General features: G+C 37.1%; 1 protein-coding gene across 1 annotated transcript in view; it reads left to right on the top strand.

Annotated features, from left to right (window-relative positions):
- KCTD3 (potassium channel tetramerization domain containing 3) overlaps window positions 1–22,491 on the top strand; it is a 111,914-nt gene that overhangs the window by 81,671 nt on the left and 7,752 nt on the right. Inside the window, exons 13-15 of the mRNA XM_007952556.2 lie at window positions 1,544–1,714; window positions 9,310–9,465; window positions 15,660–15,756. Of these exons, the coding sequence (XP_007950747.1) occupies window positions 1,544–1,714; window positions 9,310–9,465; window positions 15,660–15,756 (424 nt within the window). The remainder of the gene's footprint in view (window positions 1–1,543; window positions 1,715–9,309; window positions 9,466–15,659; window positions 15,757–22,491) is intronic.

The raw sequence follows: 22,491 nt of genomic DNA, 5'->3' as shown, positions 1-22,491 counted from the left end.
TAAGATGTGTTTTTTTTTTTTTTTTGTAAAAAAAAAAACCCGTATTATGAACCTGACAGAAATGAGATAGCTGCAGAATTAAAAGAGGCAGCCCTTGGTGAGTACAACGTAAGGGGTATGTATTTTTCCTCATAGTCCAGTGTTTTGAAACTGTTAAATAATAGTATGTTTTTGATTATTCAAAGAAGATTCAATATTGTAACAAAAGTCAAACAGAGGTCATTCTAGCCTAGAGGTTATATGGAATATTGCTTTAGGAATACTATGTTGTTTCAGTGAATCCTTAGCATATCAAATTTATTAATTCATTAAAAATTTATAAAGTACTTACTATGTCTCATATAGTCTTTAAACGGCCAAAGACTAAAAAGAATGATTACAGTGCATTCTCTATCAACAAGGAATAGGTGCGGATAGACATGGAAATACAGGATTAGTGTGTTATAGTTGCTATGATACAATGCAATACATAGTACAAGGAAGGAAATGAGCAGTTCTGTCTTGGAGTGAGGGTTAGGAAAAGATTCATAACGGAAATAATGATTTTTAAGATGGTCAGAGAAGTTTTAAGATTTTTCTACTGAATTGGATCCTGGGCTGGTGCTAACCCTTTGCAAAAACGGCAAGGAGGCCACATGTTCTGACCTCCTCTAATCTCACAAGAGGAAGACAGGATTACCAGCAGTAACCCAAGGCCTATTACTGCAAGGCCAAACATGCTGCCTCCCTCCAGCCCTTTCACCAACCGTTCCTCCCAAAGCACCCACCACCTCTCTCCTGGGTTCGATAATTCGCTGCAATGGCCACACAGAACTCACAGATTACAGGGTTTATTAGGGAAGCACCAGGCTACAACTCAAGTTCAGGAAGAATGCTCAGTCTCTCTCCCAGCCCACCGTCCCTCAGCCAACAGTCTCTCACAGTCTCTTTCCCAGCAGCAGTGCTGGTCCCTCGGTGTCTCACTCAACAATGAGTGTCTCTTGCGTCTCTTTCCCAGCAACGCGTGTCTCAGGAGCCCGTGTCTCTTTCAGCAGCATGTCTTCCTCAACCAGCAGTCAGAGAGAGTTCTGCCTCCAGGAGGTCTCCTTTAGAGCCCGCAGGGTAGTCAAACTAGCCAATTATAGCATCAGAACTCTAAGCACCTGAGAGAGAGTGGGCACCTCCCAGAACATTGTTTTGTGCCACGCCCAACAGAAATACTCCAGGTGGACACCTTCAGCAATTAGGAGCTCCTCGTTGCTCATAGCAAATCCCACTTTGGAGTTTACAAAGACTTATGGGTAGAAAAGCCACACAAAGTAATTTACTACACTGCAGGCCACCCCCTGGCTTTTCTAGCCATTATCCCTTTTATACTTCAAAAGTTCACATCCCCTTTACCATCAGTTGAAGAATAACCACACCCATGAAAGTGTGTAAGCCAGCCACTCACTTGTTCCAGCTCTTTCTCTTATATCACAGGAAGTCTTTGCAAGGACATAGTCATCTGCTATAAAATCATTGTCATCTACTATAACACTTGTCCACTTCTGGCTTTGTGTAGGTGTCAGCGGTAACTGGATTGAGATCGCCTATGGTACGAGCTCTGGAGCAGTACGAGTAATTGTACAACACCCAGAGACAGTTGGGTCAGGCCCTCAGCTTTTCCAGACTTTCACAGTTCACCGGAGTCCTGTTACAAAAATCATGTTGTCAGAGAAGCATCTCGTATCAGGTAAAGTGATGTTATCATTACTGATAAGGATTTTCATCTCATGTAAAATTTTACCAGTGTGTAATTTTCCACACTCTTTCTACAGAGTAAGAGACTATAAAATCAGTGTCTTATGTGAGGAAAATAATAAAAGAAATGGTAGAAAAGGTTAATAACTAAAGAAATGTCAAGATTTTCTTTGAAAGATTTCTTTGATTTTGTTATGGTTGTAGTTTATATAAATTTAGAAAGTATCTTTTATTTGCTTTCTAGTCTTATGTATTGTTTTCTCATGTCATATTTCATTTCAAAATACCATAATGCTGTTGAGTTCTTTATTAGAGATATTTTCCAAGAATAAATTGATATATAATGAGTTAAGGTTTAATACTAAAGATGTAGCTTTAAATGTGTTTATTAATGTTAAATCATCTTATAAAAATTAATTGAATGTACAGACACTGTGGGAGAGAGATCCAACAGATCTACCGACTCAGGACTGACCATAGAACTGGGGGACACCAGACTCAATTGGCACAACAAAATACATTAAAAATCTTGTTCCTCATCCTACGCTGGTGAGTAGCGAATGGGGTCTTAAAAGCTTTCAGGTGGCCATATAAGATGCAGCTAATGGTATCCTATTGTTAGAAGTGAAGAAGAGTGCAAAAAACCAAAGGCATTTGGAAGCGTCAGCCCTGGGACATGATGGCCCTTGAGACCTGAAGAACTAGATGGTGCCTGGCTATCAATGCCAACCACTCAGGAGAGTACTGGAGATCCTGGCTAGAGTGGAAGGAAAAATGTGGAACAAAATCCAAAAACATAGTAATGACCAGAATTACTGGTCAGATAGAGTCTGGTGAGGCCCCCAATACTATGGCCTTGGAATACATTTTGGGCCTTGAATAAAACTCACTCTCAGGGCCTGGCTCTCAGCCCAGTAGTAAACAAGATGTACATACACACGGACCACTCAACCCAGGGTAACACACCCACATACCCTATGGAGATGAATCCCTTGGAGCATTTGTTCACGGGGCACCAGAAGGGCAAAAATTATTTAAAAAAAAAATTAGTAGAATGTATAAAGAAATTGGAACAAAGCAACACATTTGTGGGTTTTGTAGTTCTATTATTTTCATTTAATCAAACCAAAAAAAGAAAAAAACAACCCAAACTTATTGCCACTGAGTGGATTCTGACTCGTAGTGATCCTGTAATACAGAGTAGAGCTTCTCCATAGGGTTTCCAAGGCTATAATCTTTACGGAAGCCAACTACCTCATCTTTCTCCCATGGAGCGGGTGGTGAGCGTGAACTGCCATCCTTTCATTTAGCAGCCAAACACTTAAAACCACTGTGCTGCTAGGGCTCCTCTGTCCTCATATGAAGTTTTTAAACATTAGGACACTAAATTTTTGAGCTTAACAAGCACTACTGATCACAAAGTGAAATACCATTGAAAGAATTTTATCATTCACTTGTGTAATAGGTGATTTCGAAAAAGGTTAAGATTGGATCATGACTCAGGTATATCAGTAGAACTTTGTATTTAAAGGCACTTTTATGTTAAATCTTTTGTAGGGTATCTCTTGCCAAACTTAGTTTTGTTAACATCCTTCTCACATATCAGGTTTGTTCATATGAAAATTACCTAATATAAAAAAGCTGATGTTTCTTTCACTGTTCTCTAGTGTAATTTAAACACCAAGTGGGGCTGAAATACCTTGGCCTTATATAAATGAATGAATGAATATGGTTATGTTGAATAGCTAATTGTTTTGGGTGTAATTAAAACTAGATTATAAAACACTGTACTGAGATACTATTAAATACTTTAGCTCTTTATACTTAGAAGAAAAGTATTAAATGCATGAGTGTTCTTGTTTGTAGTAATAATGATGCATAAAGTAAGTGACTCTAAAATTACATAGACCAACCGACCAACCCACTGCCATCGAGTTGGTTCCAGTTTATGATGACCCTACTGGACAGAGTAGAACTGCTCCGTAGGGTTTCTAAGACTGGAAGTCTTTACAGAAACAGATGTCTCATCTTTCTCCCATGGAGCAGCTGGTGAGTTCAAGACATCAACCTTTTGGTTAGCAGCCAAATGCTTTAACCACTGCGCCACAGAACGCCTTTAAAATTATATAGAGATTCAATATATAGTCAGATTAAAATGGGACTATCATATTTTTATGCAAATAACACACAAGTTTTGCAAACTGTGCAACCCCCTCACATGTTTGTTTCTTAACTGCACCTTGTGTGTTAGATATGTGTGCATATTATTTATGTGGGCGCATTATATGTGGAAAAAGACAATACTTTTATTAAGTAGAGTTCAGGTGAATGAAGGGCACAGAGGCAGGTCTTGACCACTTAACCCCTGTTGTTGTTGTTGTTATGTGCCGTCGAGTCAGACCTGACTCATAGCGACCCCTCCTTGGGTTTCTGAGGCAGTATCACTGCGGAAGTAGATTGCCCCATCTTCCTTCCGAGGAGTGGCTGGTGGGTTTGAACCGCCAGCCTTCTCGTTAGCAGTCATATGCCTTAGGTACTATGCTACCAGAGCTCCCTACTTAACCCCTAGGAGGCTTAATTTTTTTTTTTCTTATGGTAATTTATATATATAACATAAAATGTTTCTGTTTTAACTGTTTTTATGTATATAGTTCAACAGCATTAATTACATTCATAATGTGTAGCCATCATCACTGTCTGTTTCTGAAACTTTTTATAACCATAAACAGAAATTGTACCCGTTAAGCAATAACTCTCTATTCTCCTCTTGTCCCACCCTCTGGTAACTTCTTACCTACTTTCTGTCTCTGTGAATTAGCTTAATCTAGATATTTCATATAAGTGGAATCATACAATATTTGTCCTTTTGTGTCTGGCTTGTTTTGATTAGCATAATATATTCAAGGTTCATTCATGTGGTAGTATAGTGGAGTCTATTTATGGCTCAATAGTATTCCACTGTACTTACATATCACATTTGGTTTATCCATTATCTGTTTATGAACACTTGGGTTGTTCCTACCTTTTGGCTATTGTAAATGATGCTGCAAGGAGCATTGGCATATAAATATTTTGAGTCCCTGTTTTCAGTTCTTTTGAGTTTTGCTGGGTAATATGGTAATTCTGCATTTAACTTTTGTCGGAGCTAACAAACTTTTCCCTAGTAGCTATACCATTTTACTCCATACCAGAAATGGATAAGGGCTTCAGTTTCTCCATATCCTTGCCAACACTTGTTTTTTCCTATTTTTTGTCCCTGTTGGTGTTTTTAATAGCAGCCATCATAGTAGGTATAAAGTGGTATCACAGTGTGGTTTCAATTTGGTGCATTTATTGGTCATTTCCATAACTTCTTGCCTATTCAGGTTTTTCTTCCATTTTTAAATTGAGTTGTATGTCTTTTTTGTGGTTGAATTTTAACTACATATTAAGCCCTTACCAGATACATGATTTGCAAATATTTTCTCCCGTTCTGTAGGTTGTCTTTTCACTTTCTTGATAATGTCCTTTGGTGCACAAAAGTTTTTAATTTTGGTGATGTCCAATTTATTGTTTCTTTCGTTGCTTGTATCCCCTCCCGCTTTTGATCTTTTGAAAAAGCACTCTACTTACAAGTACCTATGCAATGGTTTTTCCTCAAAAGAACCTGTGTTTTGTCAACACATTACCAAAACCAAACTCACTGAGTTGATTCTGACTCATAGCAACTGCCTCTGGGTTTCTGAGGGAGTAAATCTTTACAGAAGTAGATGCCCAGTCTTCCTTCCATGGAGTGGCTGGTGGGTTTGAACCGCCAACCTTCTGATTAACAGTCAGATGCCTTAGGCACTACCTACCTATAAAACACACTCTCTTTATCACATCATCATTAATTTCTTTCCTTCTCTGGACAATCTTTGGTGGCATACAGATATACTCTAGCATAATCCATAGCAACAGAAATAACAACAATAACAAAGAAACAAAATCACTCTTGATTCCATGTACCCTTTATAATCATACTTCTTGAAATAGTTGCCTGTCACTGCTTTCTGATTCTCCATTCTTCCCTCTACCTTTCTAATTGGTCGTCCACCCCAAGTATGCTACAGAAGCTGCTTTCTAAGGTCACCTTTGATTTGCTTATCCCTAGATAGCTCTGGTAGCATAGTGCCTAAGGCACTTGACTGCTAACCAGAAGGTTCAGGCCCACCAGCCACTCCTCAGAAGGAAGATGGGGCAATCTGCTTCCGTAGTGATACTACGTCGAAACCCAAGGAGGGGTCGCTATGAGTCGGGTCCAACTCGACGGCACATAACAACAACAACAAGATACAGTGTTCATTTTTCTGTGATCATCTTCACATGACATGTCAGTATTTGACACAGTTGACTAGTCCCTTCTTCTTGAAACAGTCTGTTTTTTGGGCTTCCATAAAGCAATATTTGCCTAATACTCACCTGCCTCCCTGAAGAGTCTTTCTCTGTTGCTGGTTCCTCTTCTTTCACCTAATTGCTAAGTGTTAGACTGTTCCTGCCTCTTTCCTAGATATTTGATTTTCTTCCTTGTCTTAACTTTACCTGATGACTTGAGTGTTAAGTATTATTTATATGCCATTGACTCATAGATAGTTTTCCTCCAACTGTTGACCATCCACAGAGTTTTAAACATATATCTCCACTCCCCTTATATCTTCAGTTGTATGTTTAATAAGCATCTCAAATTTAACATGAACAAAATAGAACTTTTGATTGTATTCTCAGAAGCCATCTTAGTATACGATATCATTATCTTCTCAATCTGAAAATACAGGATTCACCTTTTATTCCTCCCTTTGTCTCACCCCCTATATTTGCACAATCCATAAAGTAGTGTTGGCTTTACTCTAACGTATGTCACAAATCTGATCACTTCATTCACTTTGTAGAGACAAAGTGCTACCTGTCTAATAAATCATTTATCTCCTAGATTATTGCAGTAGCTTCTCACCTCTTTTCCTCTTTCTGTCTTGCCTCTCTATAGTTCATACTCCACACTGAAGCCAGAAATAGCTTTTAAAAATACAAGACAGATCTGACTCCCAATGGCTTCCCTAAATTGTATTTAGAATAAATTTAAATATCATACCTTGGCCTGTATGGCCCTCTCTGTTCTGGATTCTGTCTGCCTTTCGGATCTACGTCCCGTGTTTTTCCTTGCTCGTTACACTCTGTTCTGTTGGTCTTTCTAATTCTTAAAAATGCCTTAGGACCTTTACACTTGTTTTTCTCTTTACTTGAAAATACTGTTCCTCTAGATATTTATTTAACTGCCTTCCAGTTATTTGAGTCCCATTTCAAATACCTCCTCAATGAAGACCTCCTTAGCCACACTGGCTAAATTAGTCAAACTCCTAGCAGTTACTTCTCTAACAATACCTTGGTTTGTTTCTTTCTTAACTTATCACTTGATCATTTATTTGCTTATTACCTGCATCCTTCTTCTAGAACACAAGTTCTACCATAGTAGAAGCTTTTACTTTCTACCCCGTTCTCAGCATTTAATATAGTTCTGGTTCATAGAAGATACGGAATAAATATTTGTTGTATGAAATAAAGTATTCTGATCCTCTGAGAAAAGAGACTGGTAGGGTTGGTGATGTTTAAAGGACAGTACTCAGAGTTGCTCGGGAGCTCTGGTAGCATAGTGGCTAAGACACTTGCCTGCTAACCAGATGGCTGGCGGTTCAAACCCACCAGCCACTCCTCGGAAGGAAGGTTGGGCAATCCTACTTCCGTAGTGATACTGCCTCGGAAACCCAAGGGGGGTCACTATGAGTCGGGTTTGACTCAATGGCAAATAACAACAACAACAACAACTCAGAGTTGCTCGGTAATAATTGCTATTGTTTTGAAGGTGCTAATGTTATTGGAGAATGCAAATAACTGTTTAGCAAAATTTGCATTTTAACATTAGGTATTTCATGTAGGTTTGAAATTTAAATAAATTTATCAAGTAAAATGTCTACTTTAACCAAAAACCTGGAGTATGCAGTGTGTACTCAGTGTGTTATTCTGCCACCTGGTGGATCTCAGCATTTATGTAATTATGTAATAACTTTTTTGCATACTGTTCTTTTTAACACCTTAAATACAAACTTGAGGTAAAGATGGGCAATCTACCTCCGTAGTGATACTGCCTCGGAAACCCAAGGAGGGGTCGCTATGAGTCGGGTCTGATCCAGTGGCACATAACAACAACAACAACAACATTTAACAAAATTGCCATGACTTCGCAGTGGAATAGGCCAAAGATACTTAAATTATTTTTCTGAATCTGCAACCTCATGGTGAAACCAGGAAATGATTATTAGGAAATTGATTAAACAGCCTGGAACTAAATGTCTTTTTTTACCAGAAAACTAACATTCTGAGAAATTGAGAACTTTAGTGCATAAAAGTAAAACTGTTCAGAATGTTTTTTGTTACTGTTTGCCAAAAGTAAATTTATTTTTAAAGTTTTGTTTAAAATGTACAACTGTAACATTTTACTACATAGGAAATGTGTGTTTTTTGTATACATTCCTAATTATCACTGATGAGTTCATAACACATTGCTAATAAGAGCACATTGTCTGAAATCATAATAAATGGTGATTTGGTATACTTTTTTATGAAGACATGGGAAAAACCTACAATTTTTGTAGGTATTTATTTTATTTTATTTTATATTTTCTAGCTCTGGTGGTGTAGTGCCTAAGATATTTGACTGCTAACCAGAAGGCTGTCAGTTGAAACCCCCAGCCACTCCTTGGAAGGAAGATTGGGCACTCTTCCATAGAAATACTGCCTTAAACACCCAAGGAGGGGTTGCTGTGAATCAAATCGACTTGATGGCAATGAGTTTGTTTTTTTTTTGGTTAGTGCAGTGTGTATTCAGTACAAAAAATTGAGATGGGTTATGTTAGGAAATACCTCAGTATATACCCATTTAATATTATTTTCATTTAATAAATATTAAGTGGAGCATATTTCTTAAATGCAAACTTTTTTTTGAAGTAAACATAATTTTCAGCTTTCACACATAACCTTATTTTTCCTTAATGTAACTGAATGGACAACAAATAGCTAGTTTCTACACATGTATTTGAGAAATATCATTTGTGCTAACAATTTTTCCTTAACTCCTAATCTAGTTTGTTTAATTGTTGAATAGCATAAGCAGAAATAATCTCTGTGATTGGAAAAAAATAATCCAGACAACTTATTTGGTATGTAGAAGTTTAGCCACAGAACAGGATAATATTCAACTTCCTCTCTTACATTTTTTTTTTAAACATAACCCTAACATTATACCCCACAATCTGTATTTATAAGGATCCATAGATTTGCTAATACCTTAAATTTCCAGAAAGATAAACCCATATTCAATATTCTCACTTTTGTTGCCTTGGTGTACCATGTTAACTATAATTTTGAGATAAATATATCATTTTCCCTTCAGTATGTGCTATGATCTTTTTAATGTAGATCATTGTGAAAAAATAAAAAAAGTTAAATGTTGTTTATGAGTGATGTTGATGCTCTTACAATCTATATTTAACAACTCTATTGTGTTCTCTTTCCTAGTTTGTGCAGATAATAATCATGTTCGTACTTGGACAGTAACACGATTCAGAGGAATGATCTCTACTCAGCCTGGTTCTACTCCTTTAGCATCATTCAAGATACTGTCTCTGGAGGAGACAGAAAGTCATGGTAGCTATTCCTCTGGAAATGACATAGGTAGGTTAGATTATTTGGAACATTTTCAAATGCTTTGTGGGCAATGCAAAAGATACTAATTCTACTAGAAACCTAAAAATGAGATTTAATACAAGTTTTTTGTCTTAATTTTGAAACTCTTTTAAAACACATTTTGTGACATGTTTCTGAAGAAATTCTGTGAATTCACAAAATTACATTACTGCTACATTTTTTATTATTTAACAAGAAATAAAAGGAAAAAGTAATGAGTAATTAATCTACTGAAAATAAAATTTGAAGCTGGTGTTGTTATATACTGAGAGTAATTATGATGGGATTCGTAATATGATTCATTAAGAAACAGTGTAGCTTGTCTGCACTGATAACTCTGATTTCAACAAAAGTTACATAGATTCTTCCTCCCATACACCTTACACACACATATATGCACGCATGCCTACATGCACTTGCACACACACACAAATGTATGTCTTTATTGAGACAGATTATTTTTCCAAGGCCTCATTTGAAAGAATTTATATGTGCAGTTGTATCTCACTGTTATACAGTAGTTCTGTAGGAGCTGTTGGTTAACTAATGTACTTTCTGATCATTTTTTTATAAACTAGAATTATAACATTGATGGAGAATGGGAAAGACACATTATAATTGATTTACATGAAACTATTGAATTTATATCCATCCAGAATAGGCTCTGGTAGATGTCAAAGTAGTTATCTTTAGAAAACATAAGCTATTAATGAGAATTTTACTCCTCCAGTTAGTATTTTTAGAAAAAATTCTCAGTGTTGTGAATTTTAACAATTGCTCTGTGATCCCAGTTCTCTATATTATGCTGAGAACTGGAAGCTTGTATTTTTATTTATTCAACAGATGTTTATAGAGTACTATTGTGACAGGAATTATAAATTTTAAAAAATACGTAGGTAGCATCAACTTAGAGTAAAATGAGTAATGGGAATAAAAAGCCAGCAGTTGTAGTTTACACAGTCACTAGGTATATAGGGAAACAGTGCCAGGTTCACTGCTAAGTGTTATACTCTCATTTAACCCTCTTGACAATTATATGAGTAGATATTTATCCCCCACTTAACATTTAAGGAAGCATATTCAGGCAGAGATTGCTTCATAGAGGTAGTAGTGTTTGAATTTGATACATGAAGGTTGAGTAGGAGTTTGGTGGGTATGGATATTTCCTGAGTTGGGACATTTCTAGAAGAGAAAAACAGCATCTTAAAAGATTAGAGGCCAAGAGACCCTGGCAAGCTTGGAATATAAAAAGTTATTAATTACTGAATTTAATGCTTATGGGTGAGCAGAGTAGGAAATAAGGGCAGATAGGCAGGGGCCAGATTATGGAAGGCCTTTGTAGATTTTATGTCATAATAGAGAAGCTTTTGAAGAATTTTGAGAATGATATTAGATTTTTATAGTACATAATTCATTGCTTCATGAGTGTGCAAAAAGACTAGGGAGCAGTGAAGCAAGGAAACCAGGAAGGAGGAATTTATTAATTATCTAGGGAGAAGGAAATGAATTCAGTAAGAACGAAAGGGCATGGTAATTGATTAGATCTGACAGAAAAGGAAGAAGAAAGAGTCTAGAATGGCCCTCAGATTCTGTCTTGGGAAATGGGATAACTTAGTGTTAGTTAACTGAAATAGAGAAAAATAGGAAGGACTTACTTGAAAAGAGGATGAGCTCAGATTTGTGTATTTTGAGTGATGTTGCCTGTGGATTCCATTAGGTGTTAACATACAGAGATTGGACCTCTGGAGGAAGATCTCAGCTGGATATTAGGAGTTGGCAGCATATAAGTAGTTGAAACACTGGGAGTAGGTGGGATTATTCAGGGAGAACATGTATAAAGTGAGTAAAAAGATACTTAGAAGCAGCCCATAAAATACCTGTAACAGCCCTGTAAAATACTGGAAAGGAGACAGAAGGGTTTTTATTTTCTCTGTATAGTTTTTGTTTAAAAAGTAACATAAGAGACACATAGATCAGAGGCACAGAATAAAGTCCAGTTTCAGTAGGGTTGTATGGTTGGAATCTAGATTACAGTGGGTAAATGAGTAATAAATGAATATTGGAAGTTATGAAAGAAAGAACTAATGAGGCTAAATAGAAGGTTAAGGAGTTCAAATGTCATTTTCTATATTCCTCCTCCTTGCACCCTCATTTAAGATAGAAAAGATTTGAGGGTATATTGTGTTCTGAAGGAACAAAAGCTAATGTGGGGAGATGGGTTGGAGAAATAAGAATTTGGAAGGAGTAGTTAATAAAGAAAGGTATAAGAATTTACATTATGGGAGAATTTCAAAGTTGTATAAAGTTACAGGGGAAAAAGAAACAATTTCTTAATGTATTTTAGTCTCATTCCTAGTTATGTGTTACTACTTTTCACTTTGTTTATGGGTTATCGGATGAGAACTGTCATTTCATTTCAATAGAATTAAATGTCAGGAAGGCATGCAGTAGAGTGAATGCAAAGCATAGTAAAGAACCAGACTCTGGAGCCAGTAAGCTTGGTAATTCCAGTTCTATCACGTAGGGCCTATGAGATATTTGATTAACTGATCTTTTGGTGCCATAATTTTCTCTTCTGTAAGATGGAGATAATAATACTTCCACTCTATGTTCATTGTGATGCTGTTGTTATTGTTAGCTACTGCTGAGTCATCCCCTGCCTCACAATGACCCCGTGTACAATAAAATGCTGCTCAGTCCTGTACTATCCCCATGCTCAGTTACAAATTGGACTGTTTTCATGCATAAGGTTTTCATAAGAAGTAGATTGCCAGGCCTTTCTAGTCTACCTTAGTCTGGAAGCTCTACTGAACCTATTCCGCATCATAGCAACATGCAGACCTTCACACACAGATGGGTGGTGGCTGCACATGAAATACATTGGCTGAGAATCTTAACTCAGGTCTCTTGTGTAGAAGGCAAGAATTCTACTGCTAAGCCACCAAAGCCTCATTGTTGGTGGTGGTGGTCGATGATTACTATTGTTGTTAGGTTGTACTGACTTAATTTTGACTCATAGTGAACCTCATGTGATGACAGACTAGAACTATTTCATAGGGTTTTCGTGGTAGTGGGTAAGGCATCAGGATGCTAACCAGAAGTTTGGTGGTTCAAACCCACCAGCTGTTCCATGAGAGGAAGAATGAGGCAATCTACTTCTGTAAAGATTCATAGCCTTGGAAACCCAATGGGGGTGGGGGGTCACTGTGTGTCAGAATCATCTCAGTAGCATCTTTACCAAAACAGACCATCAGATCTTTCTACCACATTTGCTAGGTGGGTTTCAACTGCCAACCTTTTTGTTAGCAGTTGCACACTCTTGACAGTTTACACCACCAAGACTCCTTTTATTACGATTAAAATGAATTAATATTTGTAAAGCATTTACTGTGGCACATAGTAAGCACTATGTAAGCATATACTAACTAATAATAAATACGTTAATTGTTTCATTTATGAATTAGGTATGAGTCACATTGGATTGATTACTTCAAATATATTGTCTTTACAAATTTTTTGTGCATAAGTTTTTTTTGTAAGAGAAACTTTTATGAATAAGCTGGTATTTTAACTAAGGATAATGGAAAAAATAATTGCTATTTAAATTTTATGTTTAAGTTTTACATAAAAATACTTTTTCTTTATATTGTTGTTCAAAATCTTTTTAAAATACAGTGGACCATTTACCTGCCTTGCCAAGTACAAGATAGTAAAAATAATTGAATATTTCTTTTTAGATTTAAAACCTTGCAGAATGCAATTCAGTAGTGAATTTTGTATTGTTAATGTTTCTATTACTGCGCTATATAAAATGTGTTCTTTTGATTGGCATCTTTTTTTTTTTTTTAAAAAAAAGCCTGATTGATGGAGGCTTCTGACAATTAAATTCAATTTAATGAAATCATACCATTTTTAAAGATTTTGCATGTTGGCTTTTCAGAAAGCTAAAATCAGTACATAAGATAACTTTATAAATCTCCTCTTTTGGAGTTCTGAGGAATTTAACATATACCCAAAGATAATAAATATGGAATTGATGTGTATATAGGTGTCTCAGTTCTCTAGTGCTACTATAACAAATACCACAGCTTTCACAAACAAATTTATTCTCTTACAGTTTAGGAGGCTAGAAGTCCAAGTTCAGACTGTTGGCTCTAGGGGAAGAGTAGACTAGAAGTCCAAATTCAGAGTGCCAGCTCTAGGGGCTGGGTGGACACCCTTCGACGTTGGGCTCCAGCTCTGCTTTCTAGGCCCACAGGAGCAAACTGGAGGCATCTCCTGACTCACAAAGCTAAAGGGGCTGACGAACTCAACATTGGCAGACAGTATCGTACATTTTTGGCTCACAGGCTGCAGTGGCAACAATCCCAAGATTTGCAGGCAACACGACAGGTCACTGGTTCAAGTCCAAGAACTGGAGACGATCACTGGCCAAATGCAGGATTCAACATGAGCAAAAAAGCAAGAGACTCTTCCCAAAGCTTCACCATATATGCTGGAAGTATGGCACACCCTGAAGGCAACTGCTTGTCGACTAATTAGCTGCTCAAGGCAGATTCCACCGTGGAAGTGATTATACCACATCCAGTCTCATCATGGGAAATAACTGTATCCATCTGCCACGCCACTCAAGTCACTTGCCCAGCCAAGGTGGCACATAACCTTACCTATTACAGTTTATTTCTGCTGTTGTTAATGTATAGTCCTAAGCAAATTATTGCCTCAGCTTTTACAGCCTTAGTGCTTAGCATATAATTTTGAAGTATCAGGCATTTCTGTTAAAAAAAAAAAAAAGAATTTGAAGTACTTGTAGCATTGCATTTTATGTTTAGTTTTGACAAGGAATGCAATGTCATATTGATGTTGTTATTGTTAGGTGCCTTCAAGTTGGTTCTTACTCATAGCCACTCTGTGTACAACAGAATGAAGCACTGCCTGGTCATGGACCATCCTCAAAATTGTTGCCATTGGAGCCCATTGTTCCAGCCACTGTGTCAGTCCATCTTGTTAAAGGTCTTCCTCTTTTTCACTGACCCCATACTTTAACAAGCATAATGTTCTTCTCCAGAAGCTGGTCCCTTCTTAAAACATGTCTAAAGTATATGAGACAAAGTCTCACCATCCTTTCTTCTGAGGAGCATTCTGGCTGTACTTCTTCCAAGACAGATTTGTTCGTTCTTCTGGCAGTCCCTGGTATAGTCAGTGTTCTTCACCAACACCATAATTCAAAGGCATCGATTCTCCTTCAGTCTTACTTACTCATTGTTCAGCTTTCCCATGCATATGTGGTGATTGAAAATACTATGCCCCTTAATCTTCAAAGTGACATTATTGCTTTTTAACACTTAAAGGAGGTCTTCTGCAGCAGATTTGCCCAGTGCAATAATAAGTCATTTGATTTCTTTACTGCTGCTTCCATGGGTGTTGGTTGAGGATCCAAGTAAAATTAAATCCTTGACAACATATTTTCTCCATTTATTGTGATGTTGCTTATTGGTCCAGTTGTGAGGAATTTTGTTTTCTTTATGTTGAGGTGTAATCCATACTGAAGGCTGTGGTCTTTGACCATCATCAGTAATTGCTTCAAGACCTCTTCTCTTTCAGCAAGAAGATTGTGTCATCTTCATACTGAAGGTTGTTAATGAGTCTTCCTCCAGTTCTGATGCCATATTCTGTATATAGTCTTGCTTCTTAGATTATTTGCCCAGAGTACAGATTGAATAAATATTGGGAAAGGATACAACTCTGACACATGCCTTTCCTGATTTTAAACCGTGCAATATCCCCTTGTTTAGTTGTAATGACTGCCTCTTGGTCTATTTACAGTTTCCTCATGAGCACAATTAAGTGTTCTGTAATTCCCATTCTTCCTAGTGTTACCCATAATTTATTATGATCCACATAGTTGATTGCTGTTCCATAATAAATAAAACACAGGTTAACATCTTCCTGGTGTTCTTTGCTTTTAGCCAAGATCGATTTGACGTCAGCAGTGTTATCCCTCGTTTCACAGCCCCTTTTGAATTATCTTCAGCAAAATTTTACTTGTGTGTGATATTGATGATATTGTTCAGTCATTTTGATAGGCTTGAAAAATTTTTGTTTTGGGTATTAATATTGTTCCTTTTGTGAAATGAAATGAAATTTTAATTAATTTCTTGACATTTTGTTTTCTGACCAAGGGCCTTTTGGAGAGCGAGACGATCAACAGGTCTTTATTCAGAAAGTTGTTCCCATCACTAACAAACTGTTTGTAAGACTCTCATCTACTGGGAAAAGGTAACACTTTACTGCAAAGATACAAATATTTAGAAATTGATTTTTTTCTTACAAATTGTATTGTATGCTTTTGCATACTGATAAGAGTGGTACCAAAAAGAGAGTGTTGACAGAAAAATCTATTCATTATCTTGTGATCATTATAACTTAACAGATTATGGGGTTATTCTCTGGGATTTACTTAAGGTTTTCACTGATGCCATAGACAGTTAGGAAGGACTAGTGATATAATAAGAAGGAGCTCTGGTGGCATAGTGCCTAAGGCATTTGACAGCTAACCAGAAGGTTGGTGGTTCAAACCTGCCAGCTGCTCCATGGAAGAAAGATGGGGCAATCTACTTCCATAAAGATTGGAAAGCCTCAGAAACCCAAAGGAGGTTCCTATGAGTTGGAATGAACTCAGTGGCGATGTGTTTGGTTTTTGAGTTTGAGTGATACAATAAAGGTGCTCTGGTGGTATAATGGATAAGGCATTTGGCTGCTAACCAGAAGGTCAGTGTTTCAAACCTATCAGTTGCTCCACGGAAAGGAGATAGGGCAATCTACTTCCATAAAGATATACAGCCTTGGAAACCCAATGGAGGTCACTATGAGTTGGAACCAACTTGATGGCAGTGAGTTTAGTTTTTTGGTTTGAGTGATATAAAGAGCCCTGGTAGCATAGTGGTTAACCACTTGGCTATTAATTGAAAGGATGGTTCGAACCCATCAGTGGCTCTGCAGGAGGAAAAACCTGGTTATCTCCACTTGTGAAGATTACCAGAAAAAAAAAACGTTGCCTTTGAGAGTTGATTCTGATTCATAGCAAGCATATAGGACAAGTGTAACTGCTTATAGAGTTTCTAAGGCTGGAATACTTATGGAAGCAGATTGCCAGGTCTTTCTCCAATGGAGAGGCTAGGGGCTTCAAACCACCACTGACCTTCTTGTTAGCAGCCACACACTTAACTGTTGCACTACCAGAGCTACTCCCCTAAAGCATACAGCCTTGGAAGACCTCTCTTCTGTCCTATAGGATTACTATGAATCAGAAGTGGCTCAGTGGCATACAACAACAGTAGTGAAATAATAGAACAAGAACACACTGAATTTGATGACATACAGTTGAATTCTAATTCTGATACTTCCTCTTACTAGCTATGTAAATTCAACTTAAGTTACTTCATTTTCCTGGACCCCAATTTCTTCATTTATAAAATAAGGTTCAGCTACCTTGATAGGTTATCATAGGATTAAATGAGTTAAAAACATATTAAATGTGTCACATAGTCTCTGAGTATAGTAAATATTCATTAAAAGTTATTTTTTTTTAATTTGACTGAAATTTCACTTCCTGTAAAGTCATTGGGAGCTCTGGTGGTATAGAGCCTAAGGCATTTGACTGCTAATCAGAAGGCCGGTGGTTCAAACCCGCCACCTACTTAGAAGGAAGATTGGACAATCTACCTCTTGTAGTGATACCACCTTGGAAATTCGAGGAGGGCTTGCTATGAGTCGGACCTCACTTGGCAGCAGTGAGTTTGGTTTTTTTTACGGTATAAAGTCATTATTTATAGCTTTAAACCAGGTGAGCTTTAACATGTTTCCCCTTTTAAAACAAATTTTTTTGCATGCCAAACTAGTGAATATGAGTAAAATTCCTGTTAGTAGTCGTTAAGAAGGTTACTGATTTTCATACTAATGTTACTATTAATGCTGCTGCTGTTTTTAATATTCCTTAGTTGTCTTCAACATATGTAGTCTTTTATTAATTATTTTTTTAATGAATACCCATTTTGAGAGATGATAAATTTTCTTTCCATCAAAGTTAATTGCATAACATCATCAGTGAAATAATAGCATAAAATAATTTTTATGTACCTTTTTTTTTTTATGTATCTTTTTGTTAGTTATTTTTTCTTAAAATGTATTAGGAACCTGTAATAAAGAGGCAAAATTATTATCTCAAGAAATGTTATAAACCACTGTAAATTAGTGTTTTGTGTACATTCAGTAAGGAAGTTGCCAAATGTTTAATAATATTGGTGTCATAATATCTGCTAACAGTACAGTATCTTAGCTCCTTGTTCAATTCTAATGTCCTCTTTCCTCTTCTGTCACTTCAAAAAATTGCAGTTTGTTGTAATAAACTTCAATTTCTGCATAGTAAAACAAATTTTATAGTTTGTGATTGTTAGAGATGTTGATTTAAAGCATTGATTTTGGCTCTTCTTTTTTGATGTGTACATTTATTGCTATAAATTGGCCTCTGATCACTGCTTTTGCTGTGTCCTGAAGATTTTGGTATATTTTGTTTTCATTCTCGTTCGATTCAAGGAATATGTTAATTTCATTTTTTATTTTTTCTATTACCCAGTTGTTCTTAAGGAGAGTGTTGTTCAGTTTCCATGTGTTTTTCTTTTTCCATTGATCTTCCTATTATTGATTTCTAATTTGATAGCATTGTGATCTAAGAAAATGCTTTGCAGTATTTCGGTGTTTTTAAATTTATTAAGCCTTGCTTTATGGTGTAAATATGGTCTGTCCTGGAGAATGTTCCATGTGCACTGGAAAAGAATGTGTGTTGTGCTGTTATTGGGTGAAGTGCTCTGTAGATGTCTATAAGATCAAGTTGGTAGATTGCATTGTTTAAGCTCTTCTGCATCTTTGTTGAGTTTCTTTCCAGTTGTTCTACCTTTTGTTGAAAGTGGTGTATTAAAGTCTCCACTATGATTATGGAGTTTGCCTTTTCAACTCTTTTAAAGTCTGATTTATGTCTTTGGGGGCTCTTTCATTGGGTCCATAGATATTTATTATGGTTATATCTTCTTGTTCAGTTGATCCTTTAATGATTATATAATGTCCTTCCTTGTCTTGTATGGTGGTTTTTGTCTTAAAGTCAGTTTTCTCAGAAATTAATATTGCCACTCCTGTTCTTTTTTGCTTGCCTTTTGCTTGATATAGCTTTTCCAACCTTTGATTTTTAGTCTGTTTTTGTCTATATCTCTAAGGTATGTCTCTTGTAGACAGCCTATTGATGGATTATGTTTTCTTATCCAATCTGCAACTCTCCCATCTCTTGAGTGGTGTATTTAATCCATTGACGTTCAGTGTAATTATCGACAAATACAAATTTGTTGCTGTCATTTTGTTATGTGTTTTTTCATGGTGTTTCTGGTTTCTTTGTTCCTTACAATTTTCTGTGCTGAGCTCATTGTGGTCGTGAATCACGTTATGATTTCCTTTATTGTTATTGTTTTAGTATTTGCTGAATATCTGTGCTTGTCCTCTTTTTCATTGTGATGTGAAGGTTTATCATTTTTCTTTGAGGTTACCCTGTGATTTATCATTTTCTCCCCGAGTTTAGAATAGCCCATTTTATCTTGCAACTCTCTTAACTTCCTCACCATTTAGAAGTTCTGTAACTACACAGTCTTTTCCCTCTTTTTGTTTATAGTTCTCACTTGCCAATTGATGTCTCTGGTTCCTGGTTTACAATCTTGTAAGTTTAATTGGATACTTCCATAGCTGTGTTGGTTTCTGGGTTATGTCATCTTGTGTATTAATAGTCAGTTGTTGTTTGCTATTATTGGTTCTCTGTCCAAAGGACTCCCTTTAGTATCTTGTGGAAGGTTGGTCTGGTTTTAACAAATTCCTTTAATTTCTGCTTATCTGGAAATCTCCTAATTTCACCATCATATATGCAGGACAATTTTGCCAGGTATATAATCCTTGGTTAGAAATTTTTCTCTTTCAGGATTTTCTATATACCATCCCATTGCCTTCTTGCTTTCATGGTTTCTGCTGAGAAATCAGATCTTACTCTTATTGGTTGTCGATTGTAAGTGTTTTGGTTACTTAGTGCCACTGTGGCAGGAATATACTACTAATGGGATGGCTTAAACAAACAGGAGTTTATTCTCTTACAGTTTGGAGGCTTTTAAGTCCAAGTTCAAAGTGCCAGGCTGTAGGGGCTTTGTAGAAGCCCCTCAGCCTTGGGATTCACCTCTGCCTCTTGCTCCCAGCCTACTGAAGCTGGAAGCATCTCTTCACTTAGGCAGCTACTGGCTGCTGAGGCTTACAGCCCAAGGTTGACAAATAAAATGGGCACAGTCCTGACGTTACCAAACCATACGGCAGGCCATTATTTCAAGTCCATTGAAAGTCCCAAGGTTGGCAGAGCATGGCAGGCTGCTGAACAACCACGTGGCTACATGCAGGGTTCAACCATGTCATAAGCTAGAGACCGTTCCTCGAGGCTTCTGCTTATATACAGGAAGCAGACCACAGCCCTATGGCAGCTACTCAGCTGCTCAGAGTAGATTCCACCATGGGGTTGATTACTAATCTCATCATGAGGAATACTACATCCAGCTGCCCAGCCACTCAACCAGGCCCAGCCAAGTTGACACACAAACTTAACTACCATAATTAGTGACTTTTCATTTTTCCCTGTGCTGCTTTCAGGATTCTTTCTTTGTCTTTGGTTGGTGAGTTTGATGATGGTATGTCTTGGTGATTTTCTTTTGGGGTTTATCCTGTTTGGGGTTTGTTGAACTTCCTGAATGGATATAGCCTCATCTTTCATCGTATTAAGGAAGTTCTCTTCCAATAAATCTTAGACAATTTTCTCAGTGGTTTTCTTTTTCTCTTCCTGTTCTAGACTTCTGATTATAGGTAGGTTATTCCTTTTGATGGTGTCCCACATGAAACCTTAGGCTTTCTTCATTTTGTTTTGATCTTTTTTTGATTGATCCCTTTCCAAAGAAGTGTTTGGGTATTTGTCTTCAATCTCATTAACTCTGTGTTCCATTGCATCAGTTCTACTCCTTTGCCCTTTCAATGTGTTATGTATTTCAGAAAATTTAGTATTAATCTTCTAGATTTCTGTCTGTAGATTTTGTATCATTTATAATTTTTCATTTATTTTGTCATTTTGTTCTTGTATTTTCTTCCAAAATTGTTCTAAGGTTTTATCTGTGTTTTCCTTAATTTTGCGGTGTTTTCCTTAATCTGTCTCTCAGTCCTTTGAAAATACTTAAATATAATTCTTTTGAATTCCTTATCAGGGAGTTCCAATACTGCTGCTTCCTCAGGGATGTGTTCTGGGTCTGTATCCTGCTCCCCTATTACCACCACTTTATCTTGCTTCTTTGTGTGGACCTTGTGTCGTTGTTGTATTTAGGTCTCTGTTAACTGTGGAGAGCAGCAAAGGGTGAATCAGTCTCTTCTTGGTGGTCGTTTATCATTGGCCAGTTGACAGATAAGGAAGTAGTGGCTCTCACTCAGTAGGTGGAGCTACAGGAGATGGGGGTGTAGTTGGGTAATATGGCCACTGTGCTGTCTCCCAGTCAGACAAAAATAAAACACATTGGAACAATCACCAGAAAAAGGAAAAGGGAAAAAAAAAAAAGCCCTGCAATATCTGGGGAGAGAGCAATAAGAGAAGAAAGGTAGAGTAGGAGAATACTGAGGAAAAAAAATGGGAAAAAAAGCAAAAAGAAAAAATAAGGAATGTGGTTAGCCACAAGAAAGAAAAAATTGGGAACCAGGAACAGGGAAGAGAGAAGAAGCGGAAAACTAGAACTTGGGAAGGGAAAAATAAATAATAATAATAAAAAGGACAAAATAATACTAATAATTTTAATTTTAAAACAGACAAAAACAAACTGAAAAAAAAAAAATACAGGAAATGAAATCTGGGCAGGCGGGGACCAGGCACCCAGGCTCTGTCCGAGCATACAGACTGGGATGGAATTCCTGCTGGCCCAGAAGATGGGTGGGAGTGAGGGATAGCTGCACTGCTGTTTACCAAGAGGTTGTGGGGTCTAAGAGTAAAAGGGGAATATCTTACCTTTCCAGTCACTCGTGTACTGAATGTCCTTCCCAGCAAATGCAGCCTATTCTTAAGTCCCTGGAATCTGGGAGAATGCTGTTGCTTTAAATATTCAAAATAGTTGAATTGCTTGTAAACATTCAAAATGGCTGTACCCTCTGGACAGGCAAAAGTCCACAGCTCAGCCCATCTCCCTCTTCACTGCTCCCCCTTTTATTCACCAGCCACCAGTGCAGTCCTCCATGCAGCCCCTGGCTAGCAGAGCTGATTTTTAGGTTTTTATTCTTAGGTCCTCACACCACTTACGAATATCCAAGCTGTCTGTGCCGTCACAGACCACAGCTCTGTATGTCTCCTTTTTTGGTGTTTTCATGCAGGTTCTTCTACTAGCTGGAGTTTAGTCTACTTCTGTATTCTTCCTATCAAAGCTCAGGGCTCCAGGATTATCTTCTGTATCTGTGTTAATTGGTTCCCCTTTTCTTTGTTGGGGGAGCTCTGGTGGTATAGTGCTTAAGGCGTTTGAATGCTAACCAAAAGGCTGGCAGTTCAAACCCACCAACTACTTCTTGGAAGGACGGCTGGACAATATACTTCCATAGTGATATTGCCTTAAAAACCCAAGGAGCTGTCGCTATGAGTCAGATCCAAATTGATGGCAGTGAGTTTTTTTCCTTTGTTGAAAGAGAGTCTGTATAGTTTGTCTACCTATTCTGCCATCTTACCAGAACTCCCAAATTTTACGATTTTTAAAGTTGTGATTCCAAAGGGCAGGTGTACATAGTTATAAAAAATAACAAGCTTAAATTACATTATGGAAATAAATAGAAAATCAACTTTTTTTTTTTTTTTAATTGTGATTTGGGTGAAGATTTACAGAGCAAATTCACTTTCCATACAGCAGTTCACATATACTTTGTCTC

This window comes from Orycteropus afer, unplaced genomic scaffold (genome assembly GCF_000298275.1).
Source record: "Orycteropus afer afer isolate SDZICR_OR568_19922 unplaced genomic scaffold, OryAfe1.0 scaffold00013, whole genome shotgun sequence".
NCBI classification, from domain to species: Eukaryota; Metazoa; Chordata; class Mammalia; order Tubulidentata; family Orycteropodidae; genus Orycteropus; species Orycteropus afer.
This window is presented reverse-complemented; position numbering and strand designations above follow the sequence as displayed.